The sequence below is a fragment of the Urocampus carinirostris genome, chromosome 19 (assembly GCF_059441175.1).
Source record: "Urocampus carinirostris isolate Australia breed hairy pipefish chromosome 19, RoL_Ucar_1.0, whole genome shotgun sequence".
Classification (NCBI taxonomy): Eukaryota; Metazoa; Chordata; class Actinopteri; order Syngnathiformes; family Syngnathidae; genus Urocampus; species Urocampus carinirostris.
Window position 1 is genome coordinate 25,198,312 of NC_142367.1, and position 15,817 is coordinate 25,214,128.

Consider the following 15,817-nt stretch of genomic DNA (forward strand, 5'->3'; position numbering starts at 1 on the left):
AGAGAGAGGGCGGGACAGAGAAAGAAAAAGAGAGAGAGGGAGAGAGCGTGAGAAACAAAAGATCAAAAGTCGTGAGAGAGGGGGAAAGAAAGGGAGAGGAAGAAAGAAATCCAAAGAGAAACAGAAAGACGGAAGGAGAGAAAAGAAAGCGCGGTCGATATGAAGAGAGAAAGAGAAAAGAGAGAAAAAGAAAAAAGGAAGTTAGAGCAAAATAAGTTAAAAAGACACAGAGAGAGAAATAGACAAACAGCAACAATAGAAGAGAAAAAGAGAGACACAGAGAGTGAGAGAGAGAGAGAAATTAGAAAGAGAAAGTAGAGGGAGAGAGATAGAAAGTAGAGAGCGAGAGAGCAAGTTCAGAAAAAGAGGGTGAGGGAGAAATTAGAGAGGGAGAGAGAGAGAGAGAGAGAGAGAAAGTTGAGAGAGAGAGAGACAGAGAAAGTAAAGAAAAAGTTGAGTGAGAAAGTAGAGAGAGAGAGAGAGAGAGCATGAGAAACAAAAAAGATACAAAGTCGTGAGAGAGGGGAAAGAAAGGGAGAGGAAGAAAGAAATCCAAAGAGAAACAGAAAGACTGAAGGAGAGAAAAGAGAATGCAAAGCGTAGGAAGAGAGGAGAAAAGAGAGAAAAAGAAAAAAGGAAGTTAGAGTAAAATAAGTTAAAAAGACACACAGAGAGAAATAGACAAACAGCAACAATAGAAGAGAAAAAGAGAGACACAGAGAGTGAGAGAGAAAGAGAAAGTAGAGAGAGAGAAAGTAGAAAGAGAAAGTAGAGGGAGAGAGATAGAAAGTAGAGAGAGAGAGAGGCAAAGTAGAGAGATAGAGAGAAAGTAGAGAGCGAGAGAGCAAGTACAGAAAGAGAGAGTGAGGGAGAAATTAGAGAGGGAGAGAGAGAGAGAGAGAGAGAAAGTTGAGAGAGAGAGAGAGACAGAGAAAGTAAAGAAAAAGTCGAGTGAGAAAGTAGAGAGAGAGAGAGAGCATGAGAAACAAAAAAGATAAAAAGTCGTGAGAGAGGGGAAAGAAAGGGAGAGGAAGAAAGAAATCCAAAGAGAAACAGAAAGACGGAAGGAGAGAAAAGAAAGCGCAAAGGGTAGGAAGAGAGAAAGAGAAAAGAGAGAAAAAGAAAAAAGGAAGTTAGAGCAAAATAAGTTAAAAAGACACAGAGAGAGAAATGGACAGCAACAATAGAAGAGAAAAAGAGAGACACAGAGAGTGAAAGAGAGAGAGAGAGTGAAAGAGAGATAGAGAGAAAGTAGAGAGAGAGAGAAAGTAGAAAGAGAAAGTAGAGGAAGAGCGATAGAAAGTAGAGAGAGAGAGGCCAAGTAGAGAAATAGAGAGAAAGTAGAGAGCGAGAGAGCAAGTACAGAAAGAGAGAGTGAGGGAAAATTAGAGAGGGAGAGAGAGACAGAGAAAGTTGAGAGAGAGAGAGAGAGAGAGCATGAGAAACAAAAAAGATAAAAAGTCGTGAGAGAGGGGAAGAAAGGGAGAGGAAGAAAGAAATCCAAAGAGAAACAGAAAGACGGAAGGAGAGAAAAGAAAGCGCAAAGCATGGGAAGAGAAAAAGAGAAAAGAGAGAAAAAGAAAAAAGGAAGTTAGAGCAAAATAAGTTAAAAAGACACAGAGAGAGAAATAGACAGCAACAATAGAAGAGAAAAAGAGAGACACAGAGAGTGAAAGAGAGAGAGAGAGAGAGTGAAAGAGAGATAGAGAGAAAGTAGAGAGAGAGAAAGTAGAAAGAGAAAGTAGAGGAAGAGAGATAGAAAGTAGAGAGAGAGAGGCAAAGTAGAGAAATAGAGAGAAAGTAGAGAGCGAGAGAGCAAGTACAGAAAGAGAGAGTGAGGGAAAATTAGAGAGGGAGAGAGAGACAGAGAAAGTTGAGAGAGAGAGAGACAGAGAAAGTAAAGAAAAAGTAGAGAGAGAGAGAGAGAGAGAGAGAGAGACAGAGAAAGTAAAGAAAAAGTAGAGAGAGAGAGAGAGAGAGAGAGAGAGACAGGGAGAGAGAGAGAGGAGACAAGAAAGAGAGAGAGATAGTGGTAGCTAGCAGTAGAGAGAGAGAGAGAGATATTAGTGTCTTTGTCCGAGGCACCTTTCTTTAGCAACGTCGAGTTGACATATTTCAACCTGCAGCTCGATTTTCTCTTGAGCTTCTCTGAGTGTTGTCTCGCGGCCCGGATTCAATCCCTTAGCGGGCCTCATCTGACCCGCGGGCCGCCTGTTTGACACATATGTTCTATAGGTTTATCGCGTCTCCAAACACAAATTCTTGTCCAAGCCTAAGTTGTCCTATGAACAGATTGTCCCACCTTAGATTCAAATACGTGCAAGTCATCCAAACTTGATCACGGACCTCTTGGCTGCTTTCTGACTGGTTTCTTCTTGTTTGACAACTAGGTCTTGAGTGGTTTGCAGTGGTTCTAATTACTCTGGGAGATGTCCAAATGGTGTGAAATCTTCTGGTATCCCATTCCTGCTTAGAAGTTTTCCTCAACTTTATCCCGGACCTCTTCGTATTGTTGTCTGTTCTCCAGTGTCTCCATTCACAGACCTCTGAGCCCATCACAGGGCAGCATTTAGACCTAATGACGCATGGATACACTCTTTCTCATTGTTAGTCATTTAGGTCAACATTGGATCATTCAGAAGTCATCGGGGAACTGCTGGAGTCAGTTGGCTGAGCTAAGAGACGCTATATTTTTGCAACACAGACTTTTTTTTTTTTTTGGGTAAATGTAATCCAAAATGTCGAAGTAATTTGGTAGCAAAATTGTGTCTCATGTCCACATGTTTTCAGTTTCATTCGCTAAAAGTTTGAAGCTTCAAATGGCCAAAATGAAAACAACACTGCTCTTTCTTTGTCCCTCGTGATTAACGGCGGGTCACATTAGTTTGTATGGCGGTGACCTTTGAAGCGTCATCTTCCCCTACTGGACAGGTGCGTCCTACACCTAAACAGAAGAGATCGATAACAATTTCCCGAGCAGATATTGGACAGATGGGGTCGATACTGGACAGGACGAGACAGACAGGATGGATAATGAAACAGGATGTCGAAAAATGAACAGGACAAACTAGACGGGAACGAAAACTGGAGAGAACAATAGACAGGACAAAAATAGACTGAACCAAAACTGGAAACCGAAATCAAACAGGACAAAATAAACGGGAACAATACCGGACAAGAAATACTAACAGGAGCAGGACCGAGTCGAAAACCACGTCTTGCGGGGCGGAGGTTTGTTGACGGACTAACAAAGTAAGAGACAGAAAGCCAAGCTGTCAATGAGCCGCAGCTGGCACCACATGGGCGGGACAATTGGGCGCCATGGCAACCGTGGCACCTTTAATATATTAGCGCATATGATGCGGAGGGGGTAAACCAGTGTATTCTGTCTGACCTCTCTGATGATGGACTGCATGGAACATCAACTAACCCCTTATGGAACAATTACAGACAGGAAATACCAACAGGAAAACAGGACCGAGTCAGAACCCACGTCTTGCGGGGCGGAGGTTCGTTGACGGACTGACAAAGGGTGAGTGAGCACTGGGCTTAAATTGAAGGGAAGCCAATCTGTCAACGAGCCGCAGATGGTGCCACACGGGCGGGGCAAATTGGGCGGCATGGCAACCGTGACACCTTTAATATATCGGCGCATATGATGCGGAGGGGGTAAACCAGTGTATTCTGTCTGACCTCTCTGATGATGGATTGCATGGAACAGCAACTAACCCCTTATTTTGCTGTGGGTTATCATTCGGTGTCAGGTTGGGAAGAGCGAAGGAAAATGAATCTTTGGTGAATGGGATCGGTTTCCTCCACGTCCAACTTGCCTCACACAGTAAAAGAAAGAGAAACTGATAAAAATAGTGTTGTAAAAAACAAATCCCGTACACCTTTGATGATTGGCTATGCGGTATTCCTTTGATTTTGCGGTTAATACGCTCCATAATCATTTCCATTATCATTTCTTCCTCATGCCGAGTCAGAACCCACGTCTGGCGGGGCGGAGGTTCGTTGACGGACTGACAAAGGGTGAGCGAACGCTGGGCTTCAATAGAAGGGAAGCCAATCTGTCAACGAGCTGCAGATGGTGCCACACGGGCGGGGCCAATTGGGCGCCATGGCAACCGTGAATAAGCATCACCTGCCGATTAGGGTATAGATTTATGAGTATGATGTATTCGTCTCATTTATGTTTTTTCATTAAAAAGAAACAAAATTAAAAAAATAAATCTGTTCGGATGGCAGGAACAAAAGTATGCATACATCCAAATAAAAACACTCCGCTGCGGATAAAAACACACATAAAAAAAGAAATATTTATACCATAGTTAATATTCATTTTCTAACTTCTCAGCTCGCCATTGTGAATGTTTACGTCCGCCGTTGGGGGTTTCTAAGAAATGTGGCAACGAGTCAGAGGAATTTGTCAAAAAATCCCTTCTTTTTAAAAGGGTCAGGACCAGAACGGAAACAGGACCCACTCGCGTAACGGTTGCCACAAGTTTTATTAATAGAAAAAGAAAGGCCCACTCTGCTACTCTGCTTGTTATCCGAACATGGAAGTGGATCTTCCGTATAGAGCGATGGCGGTGTCAGGGGCGCAAAACTGGTCGGTAGCCGGGACAAGGGAGCAATACGGGGTCAGAAACAAGTCGTGAGCCGGGACAGGAGAGCAGACAAGGTCGGGATCAAAAACAGATGTGGTCATGGACAAAACAGGAGTAAAAAAACGGAACAGCCGTGGGTCATGGTCGAAAAAAGCTTGCCTAGTACACACGGAAATTATCTCTTTCTCTCTACTTTCTGTCTCTCTCTTTCTCTCTCTTTACTTCCTCTCTCTCTCTCTCTCTCTCTACTTTCTCTGTCTCTCTCCCTCTAACTCTCTCTGTCTCACTCTCTTTCTACTTTCTCTCTCTCTGTCTCTGTACTTTTTGTCTGTATCTCTCTTCTTTCTCTCTCTCTCTCTACTCTCGCTTTCTCTACTTTATCTTTCTCGCTCTCTACTTTCTCTCTCTCTTCCTCTCTTTCTACTTTCTCTCTCTCTCTCTTCCTCTCTTTCTACCTTCTCTCTCTCTCTCTCTCTAATTTATCTCTCTCTTCCTCTGTTTCTACCTTCTCTCTCTCTCTACTTTTTTTATCTTTCTCTCTACTTTCTGTCTCTCTCTTTCTCTCTCTTTACTTCCTCTCTCTCTCGCTCTCTCTACTTCCTCTGTCTCTCTCGCTCTAACTCTCTCTGTCTCTCTCTCTCTCCTCTCTCTCGCTTTCTCTACGTTATCTTTCTCGCTCTCTACTTTCTCTCTCTCTTCCTCTCTTTCTACTTTCTCTCTCTCTTCCTCTCTTTCTACCTTCTCTCTCTCTCTCTCTCTAATTTATCTCTCTCTTCCTCTGTTTCTACCTTCTCTCTCTCTCTCTCTCTACTTTTTGTCTCTATCTCTCTTATTTCACTCTCTCTTCTTCTGTTTCTACCTTCTCTCTCTCTCTCTACTTTTTGTCTCTATCTCTCTTATTTCACTCTCTAATCTCTCTCTCTCTACTTTCTGGACAAGAGAGCAGAGCCCTTTCCTCCTTCTCAATAAAGTGGGTCCTGTCTCCGCTTCTGGTCTCTGACACCCCTAGTTGAGCCAATCAGATTCCGAGTCGGTGACATCGAGGCCTTCTTGAAGGCGTAAAACAAGGTTTTAGTGGAATCTTCTCAAGTATTCGGCACAAAACTGTGAGCGATCGTAAAGAAACCTCGTTTTCAGCCATATGTTCCCGTACTCTTACGAAAGGATTCAACCCGGGGCCAACGTAAATGACGGGGAACCTCAAGCGCTCCCTTAATGGCCGCCCGCGCCATTAAAGTAAAAAATGGCCGCGATTCCGTTCCGCGCATACCGCTTGTACAGTAGCGTCTTCCGGGATAAACGGGAACAATTACACATTTTATGACGCCTCGCTCGTAAAAGGAGCACAAGATAAAAAGGTGATTAATTCCTAAATATCGTTCATTTATGGAGCGCGTCCCGGAAAACAATATTAAACGGGAGCTGAAGTTACGGCCCGTCGCGAAAGTCACTTAACGCCGTCTCCGTCTGTTCTCCCGCCCGACCTCCATTTTTCCTCCACGCTAATTAACGCCGATTAGCGATGAGCTAACGCTCTCCCCCCGCCCCCGTCCTCGTCATTTTGCGGACCCGGAGGTGGCGATTTGGAACGCCTTCCCCGACATGTGTCGGGAGCAGCTGGCTTTGAAGGCTGTTCGAAAAAAAAAAAACCGTCACGTTGAAGACCCCCTTCTCGACTCTCCGGTTTTTAGGAGGACATATTTTAGATTTGACACTCAAAATATATCTGAAGCGCGTCATTAACTGGCTGTTTTTCCATTTTTGCCTTGCTGGATGTTCGGAGGCGTTCTAATTGACAGGCCGGGCACCTGTTTGATGCGGCGGGGGTAAACCGGTGAAAGCTGTCGGGCCCTGTGCAGTTTAATCTGCAGAGAAGAAAGCATGACCAATTCTATCTATCTATCTCTGCCTTTGTCTCTGTCTCTGTCTCTCTCTCTCTTTGCTTCGTCTTTCTCTACTTTCTCTCTCTACTGTCTCTATCTCCTTCCCTCCCTCTACTTTCTCTCTCCCTCTACTTTCTCTCGCTCTCTCTCTCTATCTTTTTATCACTCTCTACCTTCTCTCTCTCTCTATCACTCTCTACCTTCTCTCTTCTCTCTCTCTCTCTCTCTCTCTCTCTCTCTACCTTCTCTCTTCTCTCTCTCTTTCTCTCTCTCTCTACCTTTTCTCTCTATATATACTTTCTCTCTCTCCCTACCTCCTTTCTCTCTATACTTTCTCTCTCTCTCTCTCTACTCTCTCTCTCTCTCTCTCTCTTCCTCTATCTCTCTCCCTCTATACTTTTTCTCTCTTTCTCTCTCTCTCTCTCGTTTCTCTCTCTCTCTCTATCTCTCTCTATCACTCTCTATCACTCTCTCTCTCTCTATCACTCTCTATCACTCTCTACCTTCTCTCTTCTCTCTCTCTCTCTCTCTCTCTCTCTACCTTTTCTCTCTATATATACTTTCTCTCTCTCCCTACCTCCTTTCTCTCTATACTTGCTCTCTCTCTCTCTACTCTCTCTCTCTATCTATCTAACTCTCTCTCCCTACATTTTCTCTCTCCCTCTCTCTACTCTCTCTCTCTCTCTATATATATATATATATATATATATACTTTCTCTCTCTCTCTTCCTCTCCCTCTCTCCCTCTATACTTTCTCTCTCGTCTCTCTCTCTCTATATATATATATATACTTTCTCTCTCTCTGTCTCTGTCTCTCTCTGTCTCTCTCTGTCTGTCTGTCTCTCTCTCTCCCTACCTCCTTTCTCTCTATACTTTCTCTCTCTCTCTACTCTCTCTCTCTATCTATCTAAATCTCTCTCCCTACATTTTCTCTCTCCCTCTCTCTACTCTCTCTCTCTCTCTCTATATATATATATATATACTTTCTCTCTCTCTCTTCCTCTATCTCTCTCCCTCCATACTTTCTCTCTCGTTTCTCTCTCTCTCTCTCTCTCTCTCTCTCTCTCTCTCTCTCTCTCTCTCTCTCTCTCTCTCTCTCTCTCTCTCTGCTGTGTGAAAAACAGAACGGAGACAGGACCCACGTGCGTTGCGTTCTCACAAGTTTTATTGGAAGAAAGAAAGGGTTGCGCCCACGATCCGGTGGTTGCAGGTCGCTCTGAACGCAGAAGTGGATGTTCCGTGACGAGCGATGGCGGTGTCGGGAATGGAAAAACGGGTCAGTAGCCGGGACAGGAGAGCAAAAACGTGGTCAGGTCCGAAGCGAGTCGTAAGCCAGGAAAGGAGAGTAGACGTGGTCGGGATCAAAAACAAATCGTAAATCGGGGCGGGAGAATAAAAACAAAAGCGGGTCGAAGCCGGGGCACAGACGGGACCAAAAGCGGGACAGGTGGGAGTCACTGTCGAATAGTCTTGCCTAGTATTCACTGATGTTCGCAGACGAACTGACAACAGGTGACAGAAAAGAGTGGTTTTAAATAGGGACAGGGAGCCAATCAGAGTCCGAGGCAGTTAGCTAGCTCTCGTTCTATTGGCCAGAACCAAAATGGATGGCGTGACGCTGTGTTATCTGAAGATCAAAAACACAAACTCACATCACTGAGTTGTCAGCTGTGTCTGCTTCCCCTCTGAGTTCTGTAGAGATATCCAAACTCTTTCAGAATTATTCTTTCATCCAGCTGGGGAATATTTGCGCCTGTTTTTGCCAAAAAACTGGAAAATCTGCGCTATCACGAAACGCCACTTCGCCACGGAGATGATACGGGTTCAGACGACGCAGACACCTGAGGTGTGTCCCTTGACAAGGCGGCGCTATCTGAACCGCGGTTGCTCGACACACCATCTGAAATGCCTGAGATGACTCCCATCTGTTTTTTGCTCCCGTCTGTCCCCCCGGCTTCGACCCGTTTTTGATCCTGACCGCGTCTACTCTCCCGTCCCGATGAGATGTGTTTCTTCCTTTAGAAAGGGACAAAGGTACAAAAATAGGTTTTGCCCGTTTCTATTCTCACAATATGATGATGCCAACAATGTTATATTTACGATGTTATATTTACGACAACAAAGAGCTGAAAAGTCGATGTTGCAAAAGTATTGGCCCCTCTTGACTGGGCAGAGAGCAGCAGATGATCTCCTGGGCTGTGTTGATTACTCTGTATTGTTTTTTTGCTGCCAGTCTCTCAGACGACTAAACAATGAAGTGGGACCAAATGATTTCAAAACTATTTTATATTTACAAAACACTGAAAAGTAGATGTTGCAAAAGTAATGACCCCCACCTCCATTTTTGGGTCACATTTTAGGCTTCAAAATTGAAGCTCAGAAACAGAAAATATTTTACAAGAATCATTAACATGTGAGACACAATCATGAAGTGGGACCAAATGATGCCAACACTGTTATATTTACAACAACAAAGAGCTGAAAAGTCGATGTTGCAAAAGTATTGACCCCTCTTGACTGGGCAGAGAGCAGCAGATAATCTCCGGGGCTGTGTTGATTACTCTATTTTTTTTTGCTGACAGTCTCTCAGAAGACTAAACAATGAAGTGGGACCAAATGATTTCAAAACTATTTTATATTTACAAAACACTGAAAAGTAGATGTTGCAAAAATATTGACCCCCACTCCCATTTTTTTTGTCACATTTTAGGCTTCAAAATTGAATCTCAGAAACAGAAAATATTTTACAAGAATCATTAACATGTGAGACACAATCATGAAGTTATATTTACAACAACAAAGAGCTGAAAAGTCGATGTTGCAAAAGTATTGGCCCCTCTTGACTGGGCAGAGAGCAGCAGATGATCTCCTGGGCTGTGTTGATTACTCTGTATTTTTTTCGCTGTGAGTCCCTCAGAAGACCACAGAGTTTTCTACCCAGTGGAATCCATACCTAGTCGTTGCCACCTTGTTTTTTTTGGCATTGTGCTCTTTTGGCATTACTCAACGCCATCTACTGGTCAAGTTTGGCACTATGAACCTTTTAGGGTATGGACGGAGAAGGAATTATTATTCTAGAGTAAAAAAACAAACTTTGTGTGCCTGTGTCTGCAGTACCTTCGGGATTAGCCTCACTAGTTTTAAGATGTTGTCGACTTTCGCAGTTTGCAGCCGTCTTGCAGCTACGGCTTTATGGCTTACATCACACCGACTGACTTTCTGTCCTGCTTGTTCTGTGTTTCTGTTATTTACTTGAGTTATTAGGGGGAATACTTGCTTGGATTTTTAACCATTTCATCAGTTTTTTTAGGGTTTTTTTTTCCAGTCCGTGCTAGTTTTTCTCTCAAATGGGAAGAGTCGGTCGGTCCCCGTCATTTTTTGCCATTTTGAAAATCTACTGAAATGTCATGATTACTGAGTCTGCTCCTCTGGTGCAGACTGCCTCGGACGCTGATTGGCTGCTTGTCTCTTTTTAAACCCCAGTCTTCCTGTCACCGGTTGTCAGTCCGTCTGCAAACCTCAGCTACGCTAGGCAAGCCTTCCGACCCGGACTCTCTCCTGTTCTAATTCCCGTTTGATTCTCGGCTCCCACCCATTTTTTGAACTTGACTACGTTTTTGCTCCCCTGTCCCGGCCATCGATCTGTTTTTTTCCCGCTCTGGACGCTGCCTTCGGGTCCTGTTTTTGTTCCTGTCCTGACACTGAAAACGGAGTTTCGTAACGACATTTCTAGGTAGAGGACATACATAATGTTTTTAGCTTTGACCATAGTTGAGTAAAAACAGTTGAACATTGCTAATTTTCTTGAAAATAGAACTTTACACCACACAATATCCCAGTCACCATGGCTGTCCTGTTCCGGCAGAGATGCACAAAACTTCATCCCTCTTTAGTTGATATTGTTATTTTGCTATCTTTTTTATAAAGATCTCCGTTGAAGCGTCTGTCGATCCTGATCCCTATGTGGGAATACAAGGGGCTTTAAATCTGTCATTTGGCGCACGCTCTGCTGCAACTGCACTGACTGTACCCCCTGGAGAAGTCAGTAAAAGAAGAATGTTCTTAAGGGGAAAAAAGCCATATATTCTCTTTTCTGACCACACTGCTTCACACGAAGGCCACCTACACACAATCGATCGCTGGATACAAGAAGCTGAACTAAGAAGTGGGGGCTTCCTCGATGTGTGGACAATAATCCTGCGATAAAATGTGATTTCTACTATTGAAATCATTCCCAGAGGCATTTGCCCCTGATGTTTTTTCTAATATATTTTAAATAAAACAATAAACAGAAGTACGTCTCGGGACTCGGGGACAATGCTTCTGACAACGTATTTTTACGGTATGGATGAGTTTGTATGTTCTGATTTCCACTCACGAATTGTTACTGGTGTGTTCCACAGGTGCAAAGAAGGTTACCACGGTCTACGCTGCGACCAGTTCGTACCCAAGACGGATGCAATCTTATCGGACCCAGGTACGCTCACCGTTCCTATTTGTCATGAACCAGAACTGGATCAGGACCCAAGCGCGTGACGGTTCTCACACAAGCCTTTTATTTTACGGGAAATGGGGAGTCATGCACGTTAGGCAGCAGTCTGGCGTGGAATGAAAGGAAGTCAGAGGCCGACGAGATCGATACCATTTGCCCGAGTTGATATCGGACAAATGGGGTCGATACCGGACAGGACGGGACAGACGGGATAGATAATGAAATAGGATATCAAAAATAAACAGGACGGGAACGAAAATTGGAGAAAATAATAAACAGGACAAAAATAGACGCGAACAAAACTGGAAACCGAAATTAATCAGGACAAAATAAACTGGAAGAATCCTGGACAGGAAATACCAACAGGAACAGGACCGAGTCAAAACCCACGTCTTGCGGGGCAGAGGTTTGTTGACGGACTGGCAAAGGCAAAATGACAGCACTGAGCTTAAATGGACGGAAAGCCAATCTGTCAATGAGCCGCAGCCGGCGCCACATGGGCGGGGCCAATGAGGCGCCATGGCAACGGTGACAAATTTGGAGAAATAAATGTAGAAAAAGATAAATACATAGTAATTGAACAAATGTTAAATCGGGTGATACCTAAATATGTGACATCAATGCAATTTATTCATAGTTATGCATTTTTAAATAGGCTTTTTATTTTTTTTGTCTCTGTCTCTGTCCTTCTCTATTTTCTCTCTCTCTCTCTCTCTCTCTCTCTCTCTCTCTCTCTCTCTACCTTCTATCTCTCTCTCTACCTTCTATCTCTCTCTTCCTCTCTTTCTACCTTCTCTCTCTCTCTACCTTCTATCTCTCTCTTCCTCTCTTTCTACCTTCTCTCTCTCTATTTCTACCTTCTCTCTCTCTATTTCTCTCTTCCTCTCTTTCTACCTTCTCTCTCTCTCTACTTTCTTTCTCTCTACTTTCTCTCTCTCTTCCTCTCTTTCTACTTTCTTTCTCTCTACTTTCTCTCTCTCTTCCTCTCTTTCTACCTTCTCTCTCTCTCTCTCTCACTCTCTACTTTCTCTCTTTCTACCTACTCTCTCTCTCTCTCTTTCTCTCTACTTTCTCTCTCTCACTCTTACTCACTTCCTCTCTTTCTACCTTCTCTCTCTCTCGCTTTTTCTCTCTACTTTCTCTCTTTCTACCTTCTCTCTCTCTCTCTCTCTACTTTCTTTCTTGCACTCGCTCTCTCTTTTTCTCTCTCTCTCTCTCCCCATTTACTTTCTCTCTCCCTTTCTACTTTCTCTCTCTCTCTCTCGCTCTACTTTCTGTCTCTCTTTCTACTTTCTCTCTTTCTCTCTCTCTGTACTCTCTCTCTCTCTAGTTTCTCTCTCTCTCTATTTACTTTCTCTCTCCCTTTCTTGTTGTTTTTTTTTTGTTGGTTAAATATCTCAGTACTCGGGAAGTCAGTAAAACCAACATATTCACAATAAAATGAGATGTGGTCCCTTCTCAAACACAACTGAGACGACGATCGACCAAACAGGAACATATCGTGCAGGGTATTATCGCCACCGGGGAGTAGTGTCCTAAACCCTTCTTCGGAATATTTTGACCGGGGAAAACAGATCTGTGATCTGCGTTTGGGTCCGGTACCCACCAGTTTTATTAGCGTAAATCCGTTCCCGTTTTTTGAATGTCAGTCATGGAATTCACGTGTTTTGAATTTCTCAGTTCGGGGTGTTACTTTCCTAAATGTCACTTACACCATTTGGATTTGGTGAGGCCCGATTATATATTCAGTGTTTGCGCAGAAGCATGACTAATACCGGAGCGAGAATTTAGAATTTTTTTTTACGAGATGGATCAGCTTTCCAGTTTTTGCGTAATCCTAACAGATGGGCGTACAGATGGACGTCCGAGTTATTAAAGCCATAGAGCAAAACAGAAACTCCTGCAGCCAAAATAAGCAAATCGTGAAATATAAACCATTACAGCTGGATTTATTGGTTGTAGAGTGTCTAGCGAAAGTATTGTCCCCCCGAGAATTTTGTCTCCTATTGCTATATTTCAGGGTTGGAAAATGTATATTTTCTATGAATCAACAACATTTGAGACGAAACAATGAAGTGGGACGGAAATATTTCAAAACTATATTATATTTACAATAACAAAAAACTGAAAAGTCGATGTTGCAAAAGTATTGACCCCAGCCCCATTTTTTGTCACATTTTAGGCTTCAAATTTGAAGCTCAAAAACAGAAAATATTTTACAAGAATTATTAACATGTGAGACACAATCATGAAGTGGAACCAAATGATAATAATAATAATAATAATAATAATAATGTCCTTGTATTGTCATTCTGTGTAACAATGTACACAGAACGAAATGTCGATTGCACCTGACCCGTTGTAGCGAGCCGATGCAGCCGCAGCCAACAGAGGGCGCCGCCGACCACTTTTTAAGTCTTAGGAATGACTCGGCCGGGGCGCGAACCCGAACCTCCCAGTCTCAAAGCGGGCGCCTTACCATCTAGGCTACTGAGCGATGCCAACGATGTTATATTTACAACAACAAAGCTGTAAAGTCGATGTTGCAAAAGTATTGGCCCCTCTTGACTGGGCAGAGAGTAGTAGATGATCTCCTGGGCTGTGTTGATTACGCTGTATTTTTTTTGCTGCCAGTCTCTCAGGCGACTAAACAATGAAGTGGGACCAAATGTTTTCAAAACTATGTTATATTTACAACAACAAAAAAATGAAAAGTAGATGTTGCAAAAGTATTGACCCCCACCCCCATTTTGGTCACATTTTAGGCTTCCAAATTAAAGCTCAAAAACAGAAAATATTTTACAAGAATCATTAACATGTGAGACACAATCATGAAGTGGGACCAAATGATGCCAACACAGTTATATTTACAACAACAAAGAGCTGAAAAGTCGATGTTGCAAAAGTATTGGCCCCTCTTGACTGGGCAGAGAGCAGCAGATGTCATATTGCAAAATTTCAGACTTCATACTTTAAGCTAAAAAATGAAACTATTTTCTAAGAATCAACATGTTGACTATATTATATTAACAACAACAAAAACGGAAAAGTAGATGTTGCAAAAGTATTGGCCCCCAACACATTTTTGTGATATTGCCACATTTCTTATTTCAAACTTAAAGCTAAAAACCGGATATTTTCTTAGAAGCAAGGACATGTGAGACTAAATAATGCAGTGGGAACAACTGATTTCAAAATAGTATATTGGCAACAACAAAAAACTGAAAAGTCAATGTTGCAAAAGTATTGACCCCCACCCCCATTTTTTGTCACATTTTAGGCTTCAAAATTGAAGTTCAAAAACAGAAAATATTTTACAGGAATTATTAACATGTGACACACAATCATGACGTGGGACCAAATGATGCCAACACTGTTATATTTACAGCAACAAAGAGCTGAGAAGTCGATGTTGCAAAAGTATTGCCCCCCAAGAACTTTGTGTCATATTGCCACATTTTAGGTTTCAAACTGAAAAAAACTGATAATTTCTAAGAATCAACAACATTTTAGACTAAATAACGTAGTGGGAACAAATGATTTAAAAACGATATTATATTTACAACAACAACAAAACTGAAAAATAGATGTTGCAAAAGTATTGCCACCCCAAAACCTTATTGCAAAATTTCAGACTTCATACTTTAAGCTAAAAAATGAAACTATTTTCTAACAATCAACATGTTGGACACAATCATCAAGGGGGACCAAATGATTCCAACACTATATTTACAACAACAAAAAACGGAAAAGTGGATGTTGCAAAAGTATTGCCCCCCAAGAACTTTGTGTCATATTGCCACATTTCAGGTTTCAAACTGAAAAAAACGATAATTTCTAAGAATCAACAACATTTTAGACTAAAAAGCTATATTATATTTACAACAACAACAAAACCGAAAAGTAGATGTTGCAAAAGTATTGGCCCCCGACCAAACGACAGTTGCACTCCGTGAGTGTGTTTAGCTAGGTTTTGTGTCACCCCCAACAAATACCAACACAATGGATAGCCATCTTTTTTCTTGTGGTCTGATTTTTGTGGGGTCTTTACCGCCCTCTGGCGACCAAAACAGGCTACAGCCCCTATTCATTGACCAATCCCAGCAGATGAATCCTGCAAAACCCAAATTGAAAACAAAAATCCCTGTTATAAAAAATTCAAAGCTCTCCTATCTCCAGCAGAGGCCAACTCGGAGAAAAATAAACAAGCTTGCTTCTCTTCCAAACACTTTATCGACGCACATTTTCGTTCACTGCAAGGTGGCGCCGGCGTCAATATTTCACCCTTCCTGCTGTCCTTTTTACACGTCGGTGTTCTTCTCCACCTTCGGGCAAAATGTGCTCGATGATGGAGGGTTTTTTTTTATTGCCTGGACGTTATCGTCGATTGAAATGAGAGCTCCATCTTCACGCTCATTCTTCAGCTTTGTAATTTTCTCCCTGTCGTTTTCAAAGGGGGAGTCAGAGGTATGAGGTGCCGGTGTTGCAAATCTGTACCGTTTTTTGTGTCCGTGTGCTTCGATTTCCTCGCGAGTTTCCGGGGTCACAAGCAGTGTATGGTTTATACTACCCATCAAGGCCTCAACTTTTCACCTTAGGTTAAGTTATTATTTGTTCTTAGTTTTTCCTGGTCTTGAACCGAGTCCAGAATAGTAAACTTTTTTTTAAGGGACAGTGAGTACTCACACATTTTCAGCAGGCGAGCTTCTTGCAAAATGACCAAGTCAAAATGATCTAGATCTAAAATGGAGATTCAACAGCATTTAAAAGAATTGTCTGTCAGGACCAGAACGGAGACAGGACCCAAAGAGTCAAAATGCTTGCCTTGCAAG

At 42.6% G+C, this 15,817-nt stretch overlaps 1 protein-coding gene across 3 annotated transcripts in view; it reads left to right on the forward strand.

The window, feature by feature from the left end:
* Positions 1 to 15,817, forward strand: part of nrg3b (neuregulin 3b) — a 422,858-nt gene that overhangs the window by 338,162 nt on the left and 68,879 nt on the right. For all 3 annotated transcript variants that reach the window (XM_088323857.1, XM_088323856.1, XM_088323855.1), the window contains one exon: positions 10,897 to 10,970. In XM_088323857.1, the coding sequence (XP_088179983.1) occupies positions 10,897 to 10,970 (74 nt within the window). The remainder of the gene's footprint in view (positions 1 to 10,896; positions 10,971 to 15,817) is intronic.